Source organism: Corvus hawaiiensis, chromosome 2 (assembly GCF_020740725.1).
Source record: "Corvus hawaiiensis isolate bCorHaw1 chromosome 2, bCorHaw1.pri.cur, whole genome shotgun sequence".
Lineage (NCBI taxonomy): Eukaryota > Metazoa > Chordata > Aves > Passeriformes > Corvidae > Corvus > Corvus hawaiiensis.
In genome coordinates this window covers 44,460,081-44,484,734 of record NC_063214.1, presented here as the reverse complement: position 1 = coordinate 44,484,734, position 24,654 = coordinate 44,460,081, and the positions used below count along the sequence as shown (strand labels likewise).

Genomic DNA, 24,654 nt, shown 5'->3' with positions numbered 1-24,654 from the left:
TATCAGCAAACAAAATTGGTGCCTTATCATTCCCTGGCACTGGCTGCCTACTCCCAGGTGGAAGGTGTGATGTTACATTTAAATTTAAAGGATCTGGGTGACTAAAGTTGGCTATGAACTCAGAAGTACAAGACAAACAGACAAAACCATCAAGGGCTGTACCCTTACCTAAGAAAACACACAAAGGTGCTGAATTCAACAGGGTTGGGCCATTCAGTGCTGAATAGTAACAACTCTGGAACTGCTAAAATGCTAACAGTGTCTGACTTTGGCCTTTCCAAATTGCACTGCATTAAAAAAAACTCCCATCTTTCAGACTTTCTGTTATACAGAAGGTCAAAATTAATGAAACCTGTCAAGATATTTTAAACTAAAATCTTCAGGCACTTTCAAGGTATGTCATTACATATTTCACAATTCATAAGTCAAAACTTGGAAATGAAAACAGTGTGTCTTTATTGATAGTCTGCCACAAATTAATGCATAAACTTAAGAGTTAGCCAAAACTGTATCTGCCATCCGAACATGGCAAGCATTATCTGCAAAAAGTGGATGTTTTCTTCTAGCAGATACCCAGATGTTCTGTTACCAGGTCTCACTATAGTGCCATATGCAATTAAAGTATTGTTTTACACAAGTTGCACGATGCTCACCAGAGTCACTGTCTCTTCATTACTGCAAGCACACAGAGATGCAAGCACACTTTAATGTTAAGCCTTTACTGAAGTCAGTGGAACTCATTTGTCTCCCAGGTGAGCTTGCACACCGTATTTGCAGGCCTGGAGTTTATGACTACAAAAGCAAAGACAAGGGGGACAAGAACAGATGCACCACAACAGGCATTCCAACAATTCAATGCATCTATCTTACTGAAGGAAATCGTATCTTTACATACCATTAAATGTTAAAAACAAACAAGGATGTTTAAGCACAAAGTATATATTTATACCAAATAAAACAACTGAAAAAGTATTACATAAAGAAAAATAATGTAACAGAATGTACTTAAGTACCTAGCTTACAGTCATGCTCATATCTAAAAATAACATTGTTAAGTAATATATATAATTTTGGACATAATTCTCTAACATACAACATGATTCTGTGATTCTAAATGTGGAGAGTACTTTTTCCATGATACAGAACACAAATTATTTTATACAGGCACACCTGCTAATTTGTATAAAAAACACGCTTGTAAGTGAAAAGGTCACTGTAGTACTAATTTACCATGTAGTGTTAATCATGTTGAAATTGTCTCTTCTCCTTTTGCATTGGTGAGCGCCAACACTGAATGGTACAATATTTGATCCATATGGTTCACCGACACTGCAACCTGTTCCCAAGCAGTAGCCCTGCCTGGATGTTAACAGTACAGTTCTGTACAGCCCCATCTGTCTGCATATAGTGTATTTAAAACTAAAAGCTATTACAATTATTACAATGATTTCTGTTTCAATATATACATCAGTATAAAATACTACCCAAAACACTTTTGCATTTCAAACAATTTTAACCACTTCATCAAACAATGCATCTGCAGAATTAAAAAAAAAAAAAAAAAATCCAAACTAATATTGATTGCCAACAGTACAGCATCTCTATGGTATGTTTCCTAATAAATGAGAGAACGGAAATGTCTTAATTAAAATAAGTATCACAAAACATAATAATGCTAGAGCAGTTCAAGGATTCCCAGTTTGTCAGTATCTACCCTAAGCAGTGCTACCCAAATACAGTATAAGCCATTTAGTGTTTCTACAATGAGAATAAAACATTCAAATATTAAAGCTGTGACAAACACACAAAAGCAAGGAAAGATAATTTGTTCTGTACTCACTTCTGTTGTAGCAAGGTACAGCATGTCAGGAGTTTGCACTCAGTGCATCATATCGGGCTGTGTGCATGGACTGGGGAATGAGATGCTGGAGAGCAGTGCTGCACAAAGGCACCTGGGAGTCCTGGTCAATGGAAGCTGGACATCAGCAGTTGGAGTCAGCAGTGCCCTGGCAGCCAGGAGGGCCAAGCATGTCCTGGGGGGCACCAGGCACAGCATCACCAGCCGGGCAAGGGAGGGGATTGTGCCACTCTGCTCTGCACTGGGGCGGCCTCACCTCGAGTGCTGGGGGCAGTTTTGGGTGCCACAATGTAAGAAAGACATAAAACTATTGGAGAGTGTCCAAAGGAGGCCAATAAAGGCGGCTCCTTTGAGGGGAAGCCAATCCTCATGGCTGAGATAACTTGGTCTGTTCAGCCTGGAGAAGACTGAGGGGAGACTTCTTTGCAGTCTGCAGCTTCCTCATGAGAGGAAGAGGGACAGGTAAGATCTCTTCCTCTTGAGACCAGTGACAGGACCTGGGGGAATGGCCTGAGGCTGTGTCAGGGGAGGTTTAGGCTGGGTATCAGGAAAAGGCTCTTCACCCAGAGGGTGGTTGAGCACTGGAACAGGCTCCCCAGGGAAGTGGTCACAGCACCAGCCTGACAGAGTTCAAGAAGCATTTGCACAACACTCTCGGGCAGATGGTGTGACTCCTGGAGTGTCCTGTGCAGGGCCAGGAGTTGGACTTGATGATCCCAATGGGTCCCTTCCAACTCAGCTTATTCTGCAATTCTCTGTGTGCTATGATACCTGGATACAACTATGGAAGAAACTGAAATAGAATCAACTCTGAATTTCCTTGCTGTTGTGGTTTTATGTCAGATCATTCAAGTTATAAAAACTTAGTGTCTTTTTCTTTTCCTGAAGGGAAGGAGAGAGAGGAATTCATGATGAAATTGCAAAAATACTACTAAAATCCCTATCTTGGACACAATACACTGCTTTAGGAGCTACTGTGTCATTGCACAACATAAGTGGCCTATTAATTGCTGAATTACTGGTGTAGCAGAATATATATCATTGTGAACGTGTTTTAAAAATTGGTATTTTTAAACTTGCCTGTATCCCATAACAAGCCATAAAATTTTGTGTTTTTCAAACACTAATATGTTTATGTAAAGTAGTAAATGTACATTTATAGTGGCAAATTTCAAATCTCTGCCTCTACTGCTTCAGTTTTTAAAATGGGATTTGGTTAAGAGTTTTCCATCTTTACATCATCCTAAAACAGAATTATTTCTGAAGCATAAAAAAATCCAAATGGCAATAGAAATATGATGGGGGTTTTTTGTTTGTTTTGCTGATTTGTTCCTAGCTTAAAAAATAATCAATGTCTTTAAAAAAATGCAAAACAGTAAAACCCAAAAAATCTCTCCTCAGGAGAAGTCCCTGCTAACTGAGAGTTTTTTTTCCAAAACTAAGTTTCATGCTTACAGTATCTTTATAGTCATGTTATACACCCTTGAAAATAAAGGCTCAATGTTGAGAATGGTGACAGGCCCTTAATTATAGAGGTGTTAACTGGTGACACTATTTTTCATCAGAAAAAAACCCGAAAGCCCCACAAAAATTCATAGCTTATCTTGAAAGTTTGATTCATGCTCGCTTTGTTTATTTAAAAATACTCTTTGGAAACTTGTGTCAACTCCTGCAGACAACTTAGTGATACATCTTTTCCTGTTAAAATAAAAATAATTCTTATTCACCTCTACCCCACACTAAGCTCTACTACTAATATACACTTCATTACCTGCTCATGTCACCATCTAACACGTATCTTTACATTCTTCTACATATAGTGTCCAGGGCTTATTTTTCACCAAACAGAACTTGATAACTATTACACTTTGAAGTTTTTATTGAGGAGTTTTTTGGTGTTCTAGCCTTTTCATTGCAATGCACAGTGATATTAATAGTTCAGAATTTTTTTCAGTAATAACTTAAGAGAAACTTTTCATAAATTTTTGTTTCCCATTAAGGATTTTAAAATCTGAACTCACTTAGAGACCAAAACTGAAAACCAGAAGAGAGATTAGATGTAATTTTAAAATGGTTCTGCTACTTTAAAATGCATTTAAAATTTGTACACATGACACACGATTCTAACTTTTACATTGCTGTAATCAGATTCTAATTCAAAGTCTTGCAAATACACATGAAAAATAAGCCACTGGTCATGAAATCTAATGATTACATTCAAAGCTAGCCTTTAAAAAAAAAAAAAAGTTACAGGCAAAACATACTGGTTCATGTACTCACTAGCTTATCAGGCTACAATAGGCATGGTTTAAGTATAAAAAAAAGCAGACAATTCAGATTTAAATAAGACTGTGTGAAATCAGAAAAAACCCTTAGATTTCACTACTAAAAAAAACCCCAGAACACCTATAATTACTTCCCATCCTACTGCTACAGTTAAACCAACTAACAAAAATTATCAAAAGTATTTTTGACAAATGGAAGTTAGGCTAGAGTATGTGGCAACAATCAAAGTTCATATATGTTTCTATGTAAAATGACTCATGATTTACTATAACATAAAATATGAACAAGAGCACTTCATGACTAATGCAAGAGCTACTAGTAGGAACACTTAATGCCAGTCTTCAGCCCTCCTTTACGTCATATCTCCAAATCAGTATTGACTTCTTTTGACCAGATACATCATTTTTGGCTTGTCACCCCAGTATGTCATGTTTTACCACTTGCCACAGGCAGCAGGAGACAACTAGCTGAGCAAACTACAAGCAGTGACATGCAGAAATTAACTCTCAAATCTGAGTACTTAGATAAAATGATATGCAAGCGCACACTAGGACAAAAGGAATGGCATTCGTCATCCAAAATAGGCTCATCATCCCTCCCCACCCCCCTTGAACAGTAGTTGCAACAGCAATAGAAAAAGATCAAGAAGATGTCTGTTCTTCAGAGTCAACTGTGGAAAAAAGTCAGCAATATATAACAGCAGCGATGGACAAGGAAGAGCAAACCCAAAGAATCTTGTTGAATATTTGTTCATTTACTTTTTCTGAACACAAGCCAAAGTGCACCACACTGGCTTGTTCTGAACTTCAGATACAGATGTCCTAATCTCCTTAGATCCTTCACAGATTTAGAATTCAGTCTCCCTGAGGCCCCTATAACCAAGTAAGAAAGCTCTCTTTATCTAGCTTGGTGGCTGCCAAGACAGATTCCATGTCATTAAGGATGTCAGAGCTCAAAGCCTCTTGCAGACTTGGCATCAGTTCTTCTCCTTCTATATTCATTCCATCTCCTTCCAGTGTCCCAAGGTCCACATTTGTCCCTGGAATGGCTTCAAGGTAGTCTGGGAAACGGTTCTGATGGGATGGTATGTTACTTTGGCCGATACTGTCACCTAGTTATAACACAGAGATGAATATTAAGTATACTGGAAGTACCAAACCTACAATTTATCAGGACAACTGGTAAAGGTTACTCATGTACCTCTTGCATCATACAAGCAGCATGACTCATAGAAATCCATGACAAAACCCAAAGATATCTTGACTGCATGCAGATGTACATTTTGTTTCAAACTTTCACCTACTGACCCAAATCTTACAGATCTTTGATGTCATTTAGCATAATTTAATTTTTATACTTGAAGGAAAAAGACAATACTGGATGAGGTACTATTCTTAGCTCTGAACAACATTACTTCAGAAAGCAAACACACTCAAATTCCTTATAAAAACAGGAGTGATACTACTTATGACCAATTTCCCCATCCTCCTAATACAGCTGATTACAAATATATTTTTTCACAAACCTAACCATAATGTTTCTATTACAGAAATAGGGGAAATAGAAGAAGGTAGAAAAACAATGCAAAAAGTATCACAGCTTTTCAGAGTTGCTTGTTTTCATTGCAAATGGATACAACTGTATTTGGAAAACATGCATTGAAAATGTACACAAAACCAGACCTGTATCCATCTCATCAACACTGTTCAGGAAGTCATCTGGGGTTCTGGGTACACTGTAACTGCTCATGCTAAGTCCACTATCTGTGCTTTCATCTCTGGAGTGATATGTTCCACTGTAACAGAAGAACAGGAGGAAAAAAGAAATGAGGGTAGAGCACTCAAGAAAATAAAATAGATGCTTGTTTTGAATTAATTTATGGGCTTTTAAAACATTGCTACCATGAGAAATCCTCTATTCTAATAAAAAACTGAAGCATTTGTTTGCATGAGACACCTGGGTTTTATTTTATGCAGACCTTTTCCAATTAAAACCATGTTATTTTGATTCAATTTAACTTGATGAGAACATACTTATGCAGCTTTAAGAAACTGCCTACTTATGTTCTGCATAATTTTAATATTTTCACACTCACCCACAGCTAAAACCTTTCGAAGTGTATCAGATAGTCCATAATGATTATAAAAATAATAATTATGGTGCACCCTTTTATGCTTCCATAAGGATAAAAAAAATTACTTCTAAGTAATGTTCCCATATTTAATCAACCACTGAAGTGTATTTTTAGGTCACTGCTGTTATAAATAGTTGGAACTCCTTTAGCAATTCTTCAATTGCTTCCCACTGCTGCATTACTACTTGTTCAGTCACACATGTCAAGGCAAGAGAGCACCCTAATATAAATCAAATACTGGTACAGAAGCCATCCTGTAAACAAACCCTGCTCAGAATGATCTTGCTGACAGAACAGTTAACCAAACTGATGGCATGGGGCCTTACATGCCTTCACTTTCTTACTGCCATCTCACTGCCAGAGCAGCAAGCAAGACCAAGAGAGCCTCAGTGGAAAATATGGGATGGGGCAGGGAAGCAGGCCAGTGTGTTGAGTATATAGCAAGGTTTTGGTAGCAGGGATCTGCAGGGATGACTGTGTGACACAGCATGAGGAGCTGATCCCACGTCAGCCAGCTGGTTCCAGCTGTCTCCAAAGTGGTCCAGCAGCCCAAAGCTGAGCCCAACAGTGACAATGGTGGTACCTTTGTCATAACATATTTAAGAGGAGGGGGAAAACGCTGAACAGCAGATGGGAGAGAGGAGTGAGAATATAGGAGAGGAACAGCCCTGCAGACCCCAAGGTCAGTGCAAGAGGAGGGACAGGAGGCGCTCCAGGCACCAGAGCTGAGATTCCCCTGCAGCCTGTGGTGCAGCCCATGGTGAGGGAGCTGTGCCCCTGCAGCCCCTGGAGATTGAAGGGGGAGCAGAGATTCACCTGCAGCCCGAGGAGGATCCATGCCAGAGAAGGTGGAGGCCTGAAGGAGGCTGTGACCCCATGGGAGGCCTGTGCTGGAGCAGGCTGACAGCACCTGTGCTCCCATGGAGAGAGGAGCCCATGCTGGAGCAGCTTTGCTGGAAGGAGCTGTCGCCTGCATAAGTAGTTCTTGAAGCCCACCATTACCTCCCTCCCCACTGCATCTCCTAATATTCAGTCTTCACAAAGTATTTTCAAAACCTGTATTTCTTCAGGTTATGGGAGCATTCACTGAGAATCCTTACTGATTTTCCATCCTGCATCCTAAACGAACATCAACTTGATTTACTGTTCAAATTAGCATTTGAAGACATACTGATCCTCCTCATGATGTACTTGTGAAGTATACAATATATGCCTTTTTGTCAAATATGAAGAACCAAAAAAATATGAACAGCTATTCAATATTGCATGCCAGTAGAATGCCATCAGCCATGTATATAAATATATAAACATTTTTTTTTTTTTTTGATTCCATAAGGACATCTTTGCTGTACAAGAAAGGAACCTAACATTTCTTTATAGATTAATCATAAATATTTTTCTCTTTTTTTAGATTGATTTAAAAACAGAATCACCACACATTCGATACAATCCTAGTAATTAAACGATTTAAAACTTCTGTGAACAAAAATGCTGTTTTAATGGGACAAAATACTAAAAACAGAACTGAGACTATGCTGAACTAAATCACTCCAGTGGAGAAGGCTTTTTGGCTGTTTCTCTCACATTTGGAATGTCCAGCACTTCTCTTCAAATCACGCCTTAATACACATTTCCTCTTTCTTCAACAAGGATTTGTTCATTTAGTAGTCACACCACCCAAAATTACCACATGCAACTAAACAGCATTGCCCAAAATAGAGCGGATTCTTCTTCAACTAATAATTGTTAAAATATGTGTATACAAAAGAAGAAATACCAATTTAGGAGTTAAACAGAGAACTACCATCACTACCAATATAAATCTAACCAACAAAAATATATAAACAAGTGTGGCAAATCAAAAGGTAAAATAGTTTAATGCAGTCTGTGCTGATGAATATCCCATTCAAAAAAAAAATCAAATATACCTTAATGACTGTAAGTACTGAAGATAGCAGGCAGATTTGACTATGCATTTTAAACCACTACTGAGTATTTTCTCTAATTGCTCCAATGTAGTGATTTTCTGAGATTTTTTAATGTTTCTATTATATAGGCAGCAGAAAATATCAAACAACCTAAACTTTGAATATATAACTTCGGGGCCTAAATTTAGCTCTGTCTCACCAAGAACTTTATATATACCCTATAAAGATAGAAAGGAGCATTTCTCCAAGTCTGAACTTTAACATAAGGAGTATCAACAAGATCTTTAGGTCAAAACTACTGGACTGCTTTCTGAGATAGCAGTGCATATTCACAAATGTCCTTTCTTAAAAATCCCTTTCCTATACCCATATGACACCATTAAGTGTGGTGCTGCACATACAAAACCCTAGAAGGAGACACACGTTCAGACCAAAATGCAAATTAAGATAATCTGAACTCAAGTCAAATACAGATTTTCAATCTTTTGCATGGGGTAAGGGCTACATTTTAAAAAAACCCAGTTAAACATATATGCAACTAGGCAAGCATAGAATTACAAAACATAAATTTGCCCTTTCTAGCTTTTTCCTCTGTTTCCAGTCAATGGCAAAGATCCATCACTTTATATTTTATGTGTGTAGACTCACAATGGATAAACTGCAGCAATCCACTGCTGTGGCCATTTGAAACCTAAAGATGCATTTCCTTCAGGTCAGAAGACAGGTTTTGAAGATGTGAGGACCTGTACGATGTATGAGGGCAAGAGCCTTTCAGAAGTTCAAGCTAGTATGTTACTACACCACATCAATACCATCGTCGATCTACAGAGGCTTCCCATACGAGAGCAAGTCAGGTTTAAATTGTCTTGTCTCTTTTATTTCTTAGGACAAGGCCAGCACAGTCCAGGCTCACACAAGAACATCCTACAGGATGAATTCCATGTAGGATAATCCCTCCAACAAAAAATCAAGTTTTCTAATCGTAATTGTCTGTGTAAGAGATAAATCTACCCGAAGGGTTTACCCAAAATACAGATATCACTTATCTCAAGCTGGAGCAGTTTCTCCAAAGTTGCAATGTTTGGTATGAAGCATTTGCAAGCTGTAATTTGAACAGTATTTCCAACAAAATAAACACTTCAAGTCAGAGGGATTTAGGAAGAAGTTTTATGAAAGACTAGTCTATATTGTAAGATTCTAAATCTTGAATGAAAATACCCACTTCAAAATAATACAGCATTTAAAATGAAACATGCCACTGTTTGTAGACCTAACATTAGCAGAGTAAAAATACTGCTAAATACCTGAAGTGGAGGGGAGGGGTGAATGGAGAAACCTTAAAATGAACCTCAAGCTATAATCCTAAATGTGCATCACAGTTCATTTGATCTCACAGCGAGCTATTCACAAATTCTTTGAGTCAGTAATTTGAAATGACTGTTAGTCAACAGATTATGCAGAGCCAAACATGTTATGACTTTGAATAAAAACCTTCCTACAAGTCTGAACAGACTACTTCCTCCCACAGGAGACAGCTTTTAATCTTCAACTTTTACTAGACTTGCCATTTAAGGAAAGATTCATTTACAGCTGTGGTTCTTGGCATAGACAGATGTTCAAAATAAACTATTACATATACCAAACAGAATTTTAAATCAAATTTCTTTCCTCTAGTAGCTACTCCTACAAACCTGTTAAGAAAGGGATCAGAACTATTTGTAGTCATTGTTCTCAGTTCCTGAGACATTCCAGGAGATGACACGGGGTTTTGAGATCCACCGTCTTGTTCCATTGTTGGAAGCTGGCTACGGAGAGCCAATTCCTAGAACAGCAGGAGAGGGAGAAAGCAAGATTAAGTTAGGCATTTGAATGCACTTTTTGGATACATAAATACATGACATTATGGATAACTGATGCTTTTACTGCTTCCACTTACAAGAGTTAAATGAAATTAAACTAAAGTTTCTGAGGATAAAGCAAGAATCTGTACTGCCTTCAATGAAAATGCAAGTTCCAGCAGCCATGCCTGACATTACAGAGACTGCACTGTACATGTATTCATGGATATAAACATCTGTATGTTTACACAAATATTTTCTAGTTCACTTCAGTATCCTTCTACACTTAAACCAAACCAAGAATTGTTAATACTATCTGACCCCTAAGATAACCTGTTTAGCTCTGCTAAATAGCATTTTATCCCCATTTCTTTTAAATTCTGATTTAGTTCCTGGCTTCCTTTGTACCTTTCTTGTTTCAGTCAGCAAACTTTCAAGTCTTTCCCTAAAAGTTCCCATTCACTCCTTCTGTTAGAGGCATGCATTTGAAGTTTCTGACTGATCAAATCAGTGATTAGTTCCATAAGTAAATCTCAAAGCTCTTCAAATTCCGAGTAATTTCTTAGTAAGACCAAGACACTGCACTTCGGAAGCTACAAAATTAAATTGCATAAAATTTTTTACACATCTGAATGTTCACCAGCTTGAATCAAACCATCCATAAAGCTTGTAATTGCTAATTAATGAAAGCAAGTTTTAACATAAAATACATTAAATTAAAGGTGGATGGAAATAAGCAACATTAAGTGGTATTTCCAGTGACCCCTCTCCCCTTTTTAAACAACTAATCCATGAGTTATGCATGTGAAAATACAGTAATTTTCTTCAAGCAACTCTATTCCAACATCATCAATGTCTCACCAAGACTGAGCTTTGTTAATGTCAAGACTTGTAAATCCATTGACTATCTTGTTACTGTTATTGGTAGTACGTGACTTCCAGACGGTGCCTGGGAAAATAATATCAGGCAAAACCAATCCTGTCAGTCTTGACGATAGTCAGTATTTCTCACTTGTAAAATGAGAGATCATCCATTTTCATGATAAGCCTAAGGACTACTGTACTGTAGTCTTGTAATACATAAAAATAACTTTTCCCCAATTCTTCAAAGTGATTTCTTTTTAAGAAATTCTAAGGTTATTTAATTTTATTTCCAGCAGACTGTGCATTGAAGCTTCTCTACTGCCTAATTTTCTTTTCTAATCTGCTTCAGTCCCACTCCTATTCTATACATTCCTTTAAGTTTTATGTCATGTACTAGAAAATCTTCTCACTACAGTTGATTAGATCTTTGCAGAAAGTGTACAAGCATACCATTGGTTTTTGTGTTCATCACACCCAATTACTACTTTAAGTAAACCCAGCCCTCTGCTCATCACCACTTACTTGGCCACTGTTGTAACAAACAGTAATAATACTCCATCCGCGTTTTCAGAGCACAGGATGTTAGCCATCTTTTAATAATTTCTAAAGGCTTATCCATATGATTTTCATTTGCTTATGTAATAAACCCAGGTGCAAAGCCTATATAATGACATCTTATTTCACAGCTAAGTTTGCAACCTTGTATCAGTCACAAGTTACCTGATATACAGGTAGACTCATCCATTTGAAAAACAGAAAGGAAAAAGCATTCTTTGTTGGAATGCTTCCCAAACAGTGATCTGAAGAAGGCAGGAGGTCTTAGAGCAGCCATCCCAGAGATGGCTCAAGAACTGCTCACCCATGTGCTCTTGTCCTTTTCCCCTTCCTTCTTGGTTTGATCTGTACATTACATCTTTATTTCCTTGGGCTGCAGTCCCTGACTTGGATGAAGAGGAAGAGCCAAAGTGCCAGCAGACGGCTGAAGAGGCTTAATCACACACCAGTGCCACAAAGAGTGGTAACAAAGCAAAACCTACATGGAGTCATTTCTGTATATAAACTAAAGAGACATTTTATCTCCTTTGCGTGGTCTTTCCAATCAGCACTGCCTCCTGATTCAATAGTTGTGAGGAAGGTAAGAATTCCATACAGATCCCCTTTTCAAGAGCTACTGACACCGGGAAAGAAAAAAACCCACAATTTGTCTTCTTTAATTGTTACTTTAAGAAAAAAAAGTCAGTACAAAGAAAAAAGAAATTTGGTAAAACAGAGGAGTTACCTTTGTATTCTTCTAAATCCTCAGAGTGTAGGAGAGGCTGAAGTTTCATCAATACATGAACTTAAATAGTATGGTAAAAATAAATGTAGCTCAAGACACTACCCAGCTAAAACCAAAAAAATCTCATTTCACTAAAGGCCCACTAAAAAGAGATGTATTAAACCAGGAGAGAGAACTGTATTTTGCCCATTCTTTGGCATGTACTATGTACTGAAACTAGTATTTTTAAAATTAGTACTACTTTTATCCTTGTTTCAACAACATTGCTAAGAAATGCAAAACTGCAACTATTTTTAACTACTTGCAAGTAGCATTACTGCTACTTTTTCAGGAGTCAGAAGCACTTTCCCCTCAAAAGAATGTTATTACTCATCTAAGTAATAAATTTATGTCATTCTGGGAGTCTGAAAGAGAAAAGAATTACCAAAAAAGACGAGCTGTTGAAAAACAAATACAGGGCAATTTTTAATCATTCTGCAAGATAAGCTAAGTTTCCTGAAGGCCTAAAGAGTGTGTTAAGACTATTTTTCCTAAGAGGTGTATATAATGGAAGCTGAAGTTGTGTTGCTTGAAGAATGGTCTTTTCATTTCTCCTTCCTTATAAACCTGTTTTGCAATAAAAAAAGTTGTGTGTTTGCTATACTTAAAAAAATGTATGGGAGTGTCCAAGCCTCTCCCAGCTCCAAACAGAGCAATGTGAACACTAGGCTTTTAATTCATGCTTTAAAATATATCCTTCATTAGAAGTATTTGAAGTCTGGAGGCAAAAATAAAATTATGACAAAATCCTGGCTTAGATTTCTATGAATTGATCTCATCATATTTTTAAAGTATGTTAAACTTGTTTTAAGTATCTCTGGGAAAATAAAAGTTTAGTATTCCTATTGTTAGCACAAAAGCTGAATTTTGGTTATTACACAGAGACCAAAATGATCTGTCATCTTAAATAATTTTAAAAATAATGTCAGCACTGTGTAATTTATCTGGCTGACTTCATCCACATTTTTTTTTCATAATTGCATACAGATTAAGTTTTACATGAAGTTAGTTACAGGTAATTCACACCATGTCCAAATTAACTTTATAAAACTACCCTTTTTAGAGCATTTTTATCTTTACAGGCTTTTGAGGAAAGGCAGATGACTTGTGCAACTCACATTCTTACTGTATTAAACCTATGATATGCTACTCAATTTGACTTGATATATCCTGATAATTTGTTTTGTAAATTTACTTTAAAAGTGCCAATTGTAACATTTCTGCTGCCAACCAGTGCTCGACTTTCAAACGATCTGGCTTTCCTGGGATAGGAGAGAAGTCTTAGGGGAAAGAGAAGACCACAACACTTATGGGTAGACTTACAGCACCAGTTGCTTCTTCAGATTAAGTGTTTGCACTCTTGTGAGGGCCACAAAGTTACACCACATGTACAAAAGAAAGAGGGAAGACATGTGGACAGATGAACACAAATGAACTCAGCTATGAGGAGTTAAGGCAATTTGTGAACACTAAGGGGAACACGTACCATTCACTGCTTCAATCATGACAACCAGCATAGCCAGTGAATGCAGTTCTGATTTACTATATAGACTTTTAAACAAGGTATTTATCCATAAAGTGTTACATACATGAGCAAGCAACACAATTATTTTGTGGATCTGTAAAGCTTAGAAACAAGCTAAAAACAAGCAGCAGATACAGAATGAGCAAGCATATACAGAGGAACTTGTCTCATAAATGTGTAGTATGCTGATCTTACTAGCAAATACTCTAATATTAGCAGCAGATAAATAAGAAATCTTCCATTCTTAGCACAAGAAAGTAGTCCGCACAACATCCAAGAATAATGCCATCAGTACCTCGACATTATTTGCCTCTATTTCTTTCCACAGCACACTGTAAGGGAAGAAATCTGTTACTTAACATCTGTTCAATTTTGTGATAGATACAAAACTCGATTGACATCTGCTCTACGTGAGAAATTGTTGACAACCAAATGCTAACTGCAGGAAAATGGAAGGAGAACTAGTGGGGATGGAGTGAACGTCAAGTCATTCAAACTTTTAACTAAGACAGACAGGCATCTTTAAGGTTTCACAAAAAACTGATGATGATGAGTACAAGTAACTGAACAGATGCTCAGTGTTTTCAAATTTCCTGGATGTATCAACAGTTCTTGCTTATACTCAGTAAGTCTGAAAGCTGGAATTTTTGCTACAGGTACCTTTGACATTTTTAGAATTACAGTAGAATATATCCTCATTCAAACAAGAAGAGTCTCTTACAGTGCTTGCTATAAAAATTGAAGTTGAGCAATTATTTCCTCTTTCCAGAAGGTGCTAAGGCTTCCATACGTAACACCTGGAGTGTTAGTGTCACTACAGGATACTACAGTAGCACGGCAGAGAGAAAAAACCTGGCAGGGACACTATGGGTACTCAGTACCAAAAAAACCTGACTGTAGATGTCAATACAACCATGGTGCTGTATCCAGGCTACATAGCGAAAGATGTCAAGAAGGATGAGCATGTTGGGCTAGATGACCTCTATCAGTCCCTTCTAACCTAGTGATTGCTTGACATGAAAAGCTCAGAGATCCAGTTAAAAGTTAAGGAACATTTCTCAGATGTTTTTAAGCCATCTAAACCAGAGACTTCATTAGAGGCAAGCTTCAAGAACACCGGTGTTACATAATTTCTTTACAAACGAAGGACCTTGGCAATCCCTCTCTAAAACAGACTTAGCCTTCCCAGAATTAAGAGAACTGAACATATGAAGATTTAATTTTTAGTATTCCTTAAAAGAACTTCTAAAATTTAGCAAGAGAAGCTATTACTCTGCAACCAAGCACAACTTTATCATCAGGAACGAAGATAATTTCTCCAAACTTCATTAATTTTATTCAAAAAAAAGACAGACCTGTCAGAAAGAAAAAGTTGAACAAAGAAATTTTTATTTTCTATACGTTTTTCAGATTCAGTAGGTCAACTGTGACCTGATCAGATGTACAGATTGGGACTTCAATAACAGCATCATCAGAGAAGACAGACTACATTTGCCTCTACAGTACAAGGCCTCAAGAAGCATTTAGAGAACCAGAACCCAGAAGCAGTTCTCTGAGCACTTTCTTCCACCTGTGGCTGCTCATTACATTACTGAGGTGACATGAAAACACAAAAAATACATTTAGATGGTACAACACTAATAATCTAATATTATAGAACTTTAAAGGTGACATGGTTGCCCACTCTTCTACCCAACAGATCACTCAAACACAGCTTGACTCATTAGCAAGTGTGGACTAATAAAATTGATCCCAGGCAGGAGGTATGGTAGGAAGCAAGTTTAAATATAAATGGAATCCTGATTTTTCTATGAATCCTTTCATCAGTTCCCATCCCAAATAAAGCAGAGTGACCACTACATATACATTTAATGAATTATCAATACAGTCCCCTTGAGTTTTCGCAATTTTTTAGGATTTAAAGCCATAATTTCAAGAAGTTCCAAAAACCTCATCTGACAGAGTTAAGTATGAAACTGGTAACAAACTTCTCCATTTCCTGTATCTTTTTGAATTGGCAACAGGAAGAAGTTAGTGGAAGAGTGAACAATGGTATGACAGGGCTTCAGGCATAGAAGAAAACACAGAATACACTTTTGGCATTCAGTAAGAAAAACATCCCTTATGAACAACCTAATTATGCCAGAAGATAAGGTGTTTTCAACTGGTGTGGAGGAATCCTCCTTTATTTATTCTCTTGTATACCCACAATTCTTGAGGACTTTTTTTTTCTCTTCCAGAATAGGATCAAATATTGATTGATAAGATCATTATGTGGTTAATGCTTTGTAAATGAATCAAGTGACTACATCTCAGTTAAAATGCTTCTGTTTAAGAGCTGCTCTGGTATTCCCAAACAAGAAAGTATTTTTTCCAGGGTGTCAGCACTAAAGTCTGAGGTTCCTATTTCTCAGAACTAGTAACATACAAATTTTGTGGTACTCTTCAGAATGCAACAGTACACCAGTACTCATGGCTTCGAAACAGAGGATACTTTCTTTTATTCTGTTTTTCTTGCCTAGTGCATACAGAGGTTTTTCTTAAAAAACAAAGTACAGTACAAGCCTATATAAATATTGTACTAAGAACCGGTAGATTAAAACACTGTTAGCAATAGTAAACATGAAGTTCTCTGAATATATCCATAAATCCACCCTTCCAGAGTTCATTCTATATTCAACTTCTTTAGAGACTGAAAGAAGATCACATTAAGCTGCTTATTTTGCTTCACATTTTGAACAATTTTATTTTGGTCTGAGCTTGAAAGGCTTTTCATAATTGTTGTTTCCTATACAGAAAATGTATCTGTGCAAGAGCCAGTTAAATGTCAAAACGGAAAAACTACATACTATATCTGCATAGCAATTATTTTGTTAGTCTATTAAATAATTCTGTTACACTATGCATGCTTAAAAATTGTAACTATTTCAAGTGACTTAATTAACTGATAACATTTATCCTTCTTTAAGATCATACCTGCTTAAACAAACTGATAGGAACATTTATACGAACAGTACTTAAAAGTCAGCAACTACTACCTTAGATAGTTTGCTTTAAATAAACATCTTGATGACATCAGGACTGGAACAGCAGTATCCTCAAGAATGCTAAACAAGAACGTTGTTTCCAATGTAAAAAAATGTGCAATGAATTCCTCGTTTGCTCTTAGATATTGATATAAAGTTGTGGCAATGCAGCACTCCTAAAAACAGTGTTAGGGCCATGACCAGAAAAGTAGTTCAAAAATGTGCATGGCAGAGCTTGGTTTTTGGCTTGTTTTTTTCTTTTTTAGAATGCTTTCATGTAGCAAAAAGTTCCCTGCTAGCCTAATTTAATGCTTTCATTTTTCTAATTATGCTGAAACATCAGTTAAGAGCCTACCTGATGTTTTGGAGAATTTGCTGTGCTGGGATTGATATTCCGCAATGCCTAAGAGTAAAAATAAGACGGATAAAAATTACTTTAGCTGCACGGTTTACCTATGCAGGCTGTCTTATAAATACCATCTTGTAGTATCAAGCCCCCGAGACAGGCCAGATGAGACAGGATAAGGGAGTTAAGAAACTGTGAAAATCATGACACAGTGAAACAAAACTCACAGATTTACCAAGGATGCATATTTGATGGATAAGCTTAATGACTTAAGGAGAACAACATGAAGAGAACTGGTTGTAACCTGGTCCAAAGTTAGTCAGGTTCTCAATGACAACTGAGGCAAGAAGACAATTAGAAGGCCTACCTAGAAGCATGCTAGCACAGGGTAAAATATCTGTTTGTGGATTAATTGCAAAGCAGGAACAGCAGAAGCCCAGGTGCTTAAGCGGAGAGAAAGTCCTGATGCCACCTTTGCAATGTATTCTTACCTAGAGTGCTATAAAAAGTAATGGCTGTAAAGATGACCCATCTTACACCAAGAGATGCTGAAGATTCCTACAAAACAGTCCTTGACTACAAAGGGGATAACGGGAGTCAGATTCCAGGACAGAATACTGCAGGTGATGAAGAAAGAGAAAAGCTGTCTTTGAGGACATTAGGGTATTATCCTCTTCTGATACAAGGCCCATCACCCAAAGTGAAAAGGGAAAGATTTTAGAAGGTTTTCCTCAAAGGAAAGATTAGTGCTTTTTCTGGCAGCGTCAAAGACCCAAAGAAATATCCTAAGTATCTAGCACAGATGGTAGTAACTCTTAGAACATTCAGATTGAACAATCGAAGCAGAAGGCTTAGAGTCAAAAGGAGATCAAGCCCGAATGCCAATCCAGAGATTGCAAAGTCCAGTCCTACACTTTCGTATTTGCTACAGCCATATCCATTATAGTAGAAAATACTGAAAGGCATAACTTGCAGCCTTATTATGAAATTCTTCAGCATAAGAAAACCACAGGTTCAAAATGCAGCACAAGTTATTCAGTTGTTCCATGCTCACTCCACTGTTGAAACAGGTAAGATTTTGGCAAAAAGGCATCTCCTTAATGTATCTTATATAAACCTTAAAAATACTTCAAAATCCTACAGACTGCAAACAGGTTCTAAAACTGAAGACTTTCCTCCACTTAAAAGGGAGAACTAAAATAGCTGTGGGAAATAACTTTTTGCATGACTTGGAACTCAGCGAATATGAAATCTATTCTCAGGAGGAATATTCAATCACATCAGCAGTGCATGTTGTCATCCTTATAGTTTATGAAGCCTGCTCTTTAAGAGCATTGTTAGAGGAAGGAAAGCAAAATCCTTCAGTCTAAAAAATCAGATACTTTCACCACCAAGCTGATACCAGTAAGAGAACGAATTCAGACCTTTTTAGATCTCAAAGCTTTTTGTACAGTCACTGGTCTTTAAGACTCACTGAAACAGCAACTTAGAAAAATCAAAATGTAACATACAAAAGAAATAGTGGAAGTAGGTGTCTAACCTGTGGCCTCACCTGCCGAAGCAGTTCTTGATGCTTCAGTCTCAGCCTTTCTTTCTCCATCTGTAGCTGCTGAAGTCTCATCTGTTGCTGCTGATTGGAGCTACTCCCACCCATCACACCACCCTGGGGACTCTGAGGAGCCAGAGGAGGTGGCTGTTTAACTGGAGCACTTTGGCTGATTCGCTGATTCATGGCTAAGGAACCAAAACAATAAACATTTAATAATTAAATTCAAACAAACACATGCAAGGAAAGTATTATCCATAAAAGGTATACATTAAAAAAATTACAAAATTACAAGGCATGACAGTACAAAACATGCAGTTACACTGATGTTTAGAGTGTGAAATGTATGCTCACGTGTGAGCAATCGATGTGTGTAAAATTAAGGCAATAGTCTCATGTTTAAGGTCACATACATGTTCTAAAAGCTTCCAAAAAGAGTTAAATGTGCTAACTGGTGAAAAATTCAAAAGCAGTAGTAAAATATTTCAAGTTGAATTAGAAGGATCTCTCTTTTTCCTAATAAACTATTCTCACTTCAGACACAAATAGTAAATATCTTGTTTTATTCATGTGAAATCTTAGATTCATTGAACTTGAGAACACACAGAATGACAAAATGGATCATCTCACTTATATGGAAAACCATTAAAGGTTACCCAGTGTGGTGCAAGGTCATGCAACGAGCATTCACATCCTCATCACATCAAGATTTTAGTGTTAGAGACTTAATTTGGAGCTTCTTGACAGGCAAAATTAAGAGTTGGTACAGAAGTGGCAGATAAATTATACAGCCATAAATACTAACATCAACATAGGAAACATTTTGCTAGTGCTTCATTTTCTTTTACCCCTCAGAACTATGCAATGCAATTTTCCCAGGGAGTGGAGAAGAAAAGATGTCACCTTGTACGCATAATGCACAATGAGAACCCATCATCCCTTCCCCCATAAAAGCAAGGCCTAAAACAATTTTGTTTTGTAAAATAATACACGACTGGGATGCATCTACTTGACAGGCCTGATTTCTCCCTCACATGAGACCAATATGGTTAAAGTCAACAGAGGCACTAGAGTTCCCAGAGTGAAACAGAGGGTGGGAAATGCTGACTGTATTGCAAGGCACTATTTTCAGGGGCTTTCAGTTTGGAATTAGCTCTCCATCATGTTGTCTGTAACAGACTGAATCTGTTAACATTCACAGTATTCTGCAGAATGCAATTGCTGAAGCAGTGATGCGAGAATGGTAGGGATTTTTTTTTCCTGGGAATGAGGATTATGGTTTACAGAAACTAAGAAAAAAAAAAAGGAGAGATCTTCTTTTAGGATGACAGGGTGATCTGAGGCAAAAAAACCCCATCTGTAGAATTAGTTTGAATTAATGTTTTCATCATATAGAGGACTCCTGGAATACTAATATTTCTAACTACCATAACAAAGGAAAATTCTCTCATAAAAAAATCTGTATCATCTTTTCACTGAAAAGTCCCTCAGTCTCCACTGTCTTTTGAGTGTTCAATTTAAGGTACAGTAGTGCTGTTCTTCTGTTCCAAAAAAGCCTACAAATATTTATCACATAATACTAAACCAGTTAGAGACCCAGCTCTGCAGTCTAGCCTTTCAACTAATCCACTGGTCCAGCACAGACTCAACAGTCTAATGGGCAGAAAGGTCACATTTTCATGAGTCCAGTTAACATAAAATGCCGTCAAACAGCTTAAAGTGATTTGAAACAGTATTTTATTACTTGTGAAAGATTCCTAATAAGACAGAACTTCCTGTAAAGGTAAGCAAACCCGTGAAATAGGAATAGAAACCGGATCCCAATATCAAGCAGAAACAACAGAGTGAATGCCTAGGGCTGCAGTTCAGCTCCAATCCACAAGTCTCATCCCGGCCCAAAATGAAAAAAAAAAATAGTGGGAAAATGACATTCTTGTGGATCAAAGCCTAAAATCAAGCAGTTGATGTTATGAGATATCCAGCACCACTTCACCATCAGAACTGAACTTCAGGAAGGAAGGTGACCAGAGTGAGCCACTTAACCAGCTTTGCCACAAGAGCTGTGGTCTCTGGGCCAGTGACAGGACGACTGGCCCCAAGACACTAGAAACTGTTAAGCAAAAATTCTAACAGCATCAACAACAGTCCTGTAAGGATGTGGGGAGTGAACATTTAACTACAAGCACCAGGAGCTCCACTGAGCAATATCTGCTGGAAGCCTGACTACCTACATTTACCAAAGCTGAAGCTCGAGAAAACAATGCAAAAAGCAAAGCAGCCCATGTAGCAGTTTTATACAAGCTAGACATGACACTGCTGGAGTAGGGAATAGATCTCCCCCTTTCTCTCTCTTCAGATCTGGAACCAGGACCATGCCTTTTGCTTTATAGATCTTACCCTCTTTCACCTTAAAAGCAGAAATGAAGGGGTTAGTAGGAGACAACAGAAAACAGCCTTCTCCTGCTTTTCGTTAATTCTACAACCCTATCTGAAGTCTGTACTACCCCTCAGAAGTTCCAGGCTTCAAACCCTGCTATTAAACAAGATGGAAGGTCAATTACAGGGTAAAGTCAAGAGGGAGAAAAATTAGAAAATTACAATCACCTGAAATGAACATATTTAAGTTAAAAGCAAACTAGCTTGTAAAATTTAAGTACCCAAAGCTGGAAAATGTCAATTTTCTTTTGGTTAAAAAAGCTGCCTTTATAGTCTAGTCCCAAATTATATATATAATCATGGTTTCAGAGTCCTACCTCAGTGTAGTTCACAGCCAAGTCATGTTACAGATAACCTCATAAAAATTTAACAGTGTCTAACCTTAGTTAAACACTTCAGTGCAATATCACTAACATTCCTTCAACACGTCAAGAATTTGTTTTTCCTGCATGCATCATACAAGTATCTCTTTTCCACAAATAGGTGGCTTTGTACTTCTTGCTCCTCTTATTTTATATACGCGTATCCTTCTGACAGCTGCCTGTATTATTCCTGTTCTCTCCAACCACTGTTGGCTCCATTCTTCTCATCTACTGACTTTGCAATTTTAACTTTAAGAAAGAAACCATGTTTCTCTGATGTTTTTCATTTTATTCCCTCATCGTAGATCCCCAAAATGTCTTCTAATGTCCATTTTGAAAGTATTATTTCTAAATAAAAGTATATCTAAACCAGGAATATCATACAATACTGAGACTTTGGTGTATACTTAAAATTCATCAATAAATATTACGGGATAACTTAATGAGATGGTTTGGTAACTATTTGGAAACTGCATTTAAAATTCCAGTTTCTAAATTATTATTATTATTATTCACACATCCATTGAAAGGATCTTTCTGAACATTTTATAATTTCAAGAATGAAAGTGCAAAAGACTTCAAATTGGTAAGATTTTAAACTGTCCTCAGAACAGATCATGGAGATGTTTTTATACGAGCAAACTATTTTTAACCATGAAATTAAACTAAAAGTTAGGATATTAGAAGAAGATGCTGCTAACAGAATTTTACTGACATAACATATCCAAGTGAAGAACCAGCGAAAAAACCACAACAGGAGTATCAATGATTTTCATACACCTTGGTGATTACACAAGTGTGCTATCTCTTCAAGAGAAACTGAAAGAAGAATGTAATTATCTATAATTTCCAACACAATATTTAATGAAAAGAGGGGGGAAACACATCTTGTTTCAAGAGACAGGAAAAAACAGAGGGTTTTAAAGCCCCTTTGGGGTTGAGGTTTTTTTGCTTGCTTATTTTGTGGGTGGGTTTTTTTTCTTTTTACATTCCAATTCTCCATTACTTACCAGGACACGACTGCAGAAATCTGCACTCTAAAGAATATGCTTATCAATGTGATCACAGATAGCAGATTTTATTTTTCACACCTCGTGCATTTGTAGTGATCCTGACATGCATAGGTCTTTCTAAGTACTTTGAATTCAAAGGCGAAGAGCTTCATTTTATCTGTTAGCTAGGACTTACCAGTTTTCTAATGCATCCTGTTCCTCACCTTCCATGGCTATGGAAAGCATTTAAATAAGGGGCTCTGCACCCACACAGCAGAGGCTGCAAAGACCTCACAGGCAGAGCAGGAACAAACAAGTCTTTGTTTCTAGAAGAGGGGGATTTGAGGGAGGAGGAGGGGCAGATAAGCTAAAAAACATGGGCAACTTCAGACAATAAAAAAGATCTTGTCCTAAAACATGGCTTCACCATCTGCAGGATACAGTCAATTGCAATTGCTGCAATAAGTTTTTGAGAAGAGAAAATTACTGGTCTTCAAATGCTACACATTAAATGTTCTACTGTCAACAGCAGAAATGTCTCTTCTGTACTGTACCAGACAATAGCTGACAATTCCTGAAAAAAGTTTAGACTGCTGTCTACATACATGAAAAAAAACCAAACAGCCAAAACCCAAAAAACAAAACCAAGAGAGAGAAACAATTACCAGGCATTGGTGCTAGAGAGAAAAGGCCAACAAATTGTGAACAACTCAAACAAAAAAGGATAATTTCTCTCCCAAGATCCTCTGTCAGCTGAAAATCCTAAGTCCCAGGGCAGTGACAGTTTGCAGTAACACAGCACCTCTCTCCTATGCAAAATTACATCCAGAGATTGCACCCTTAATGATTAGTAGACACGAGAATGTTTGATGTTTTTTCTTTCCTACTTATAATTTCACCCTTCAAAGCTAAACCTAATTTTAATCTGCAATTTGAAGACATTTTTTAGTTGAATAAACAACAACAAAAAAGCTCAGGATGTGAGCATACTATAGCTGACTGTCCTTGCTAATAAGAATCAATGTTTTCATTGGGGGAACTAAAAAAAAAGAACTTGTCCCCTTCAGCTTCATTTTGAAACTAGACAGCTACTGTGCATCATTTTTGGCTATAGTCAGGTTTTTACCTGGTGCTAGTTTGCAACACTACAACAAAGGCAAAAATCCTCTTTGATTACATTTAAAAGAGCTGTGAAGAAAAAAAAAAATACCAGCAGAATTTGAAAGAGTCTTGGAAGTAATAAAAACATGTTCCAAGGGGCTTTTTAAGAAAGGCTTGCTACAACAATTTGTTGTTTAATCAGGATATAAGTCATGTATCTGGATTGTATTCTTTATAATGTATTGCTATATTACTCTAAGGAAATCCCAGTTGCAGTTTCATAATGCCGCTGTTATAAAACAACCTAAAAATTAGCACAATAAACTATTCCATTGCTTTCAGTCTCTGATTAATCTGACAATCCTGGATCTTAGAGTATGGGAGAAACCTCAAAGAGACTGTTCTCTGGGCTAATTTTGCTGCTTTAAGTGTACAAAAAAATCTTAGTGTCTTAGCCAGGCAAAAGAAATATTCACAGACTCCTGAGCTGAACTTTTGATTAAAGCAAGATATAGCCAATGAAAATACTATTACAGAAGCATGTCCAAACTACAGACTGGTTACACTGCACTTATCAACTAGTTTAATTCAAATTAAATTAGTATTTTCCTTTTTGTTTTACTACCAGTACTGCACCTGCTGATTAAAACAATATAAATTAAGTTTCTTTTTCTTTGATAAATCTGCCATTGTTTTTGAAGTCTTTCTGTACTGTAAAATGTGGATGTGCAATAGCTGGACTGACTTGAGCACCATTAAGACTCTACAATGTGTACAGACAGACTCTTGAATTGCTGGTAACTAAACCAGAGTAAAATGCTGTGTCAGTTCTTTTCCCCCCATAGCAGTAAACAGCAGTATTTATAAAGCACTTTCACTCAATGTATGCCAGTTTCAGAAGAACTAAAATATTCTGGCCAGCCAGAAAAGCAAATATCAATGATATTCAGCAGTAAAGTAAGTTAAGTAAGTAGCTTTTAGGAACTTCTGCTCAGTGCACACAGATAAAACAAAACTCTTTAAATAAGGGGCTCTTACTAAAACTCTCTTTGAACTCTTTAAATAAATCTTTTCCACTTTCTAAAAAGAAATCA

The 24,654-nt window shown here is 37.1% G+C and overlaps 1 protein-coding gene across 8 annotated transcripts in view; it reads right to left on the bottom strand.

Moving 5' to 3' along the window:
• Positions 1–3,469: 3,469 nt before the first annotated feature.
• The window catches only part of YAP1 (Yes1 associated transcriptional regulator), an 84,585-nt gene continuing 63,400 nt past the window's right edge, over positions 3,470–24,654 (bottom strand). For 2 of the 8 annotated variants that reach the window (XM_048294617.1, XM_048294612.1), the window contains 5 exons: positions 18,664–18,857; positions 17,133–17,180; positions 9,898–10,028; positions 5,827–5,939; positions 3,470–5,255 (listed from right to left, as the gene is read on the bottom strand). In XM_048294617.1, the coding sequence (XP_048150574.1) occupies positions 5,017–5,255; positions 5,827–5,939; positions 9,898–10,028; positions 17,133–17,180; positions 18,664–18,857 (725 nt within the window). In that variant the 3' untranslated portion in view covers positions 3,470–5,016. The remainder of the gene's footprint in view (positions 5,256–5,826; positions 5,940–9,897; positions 10,029–17,132; positions 17,181–18,663; positions 18,858–24,654) is intronic. The other 6 variants (XM_048294618.1, XM_048294613.1, XM_048294619.1 and 3 more) reach the window with 3 other exon arrangements.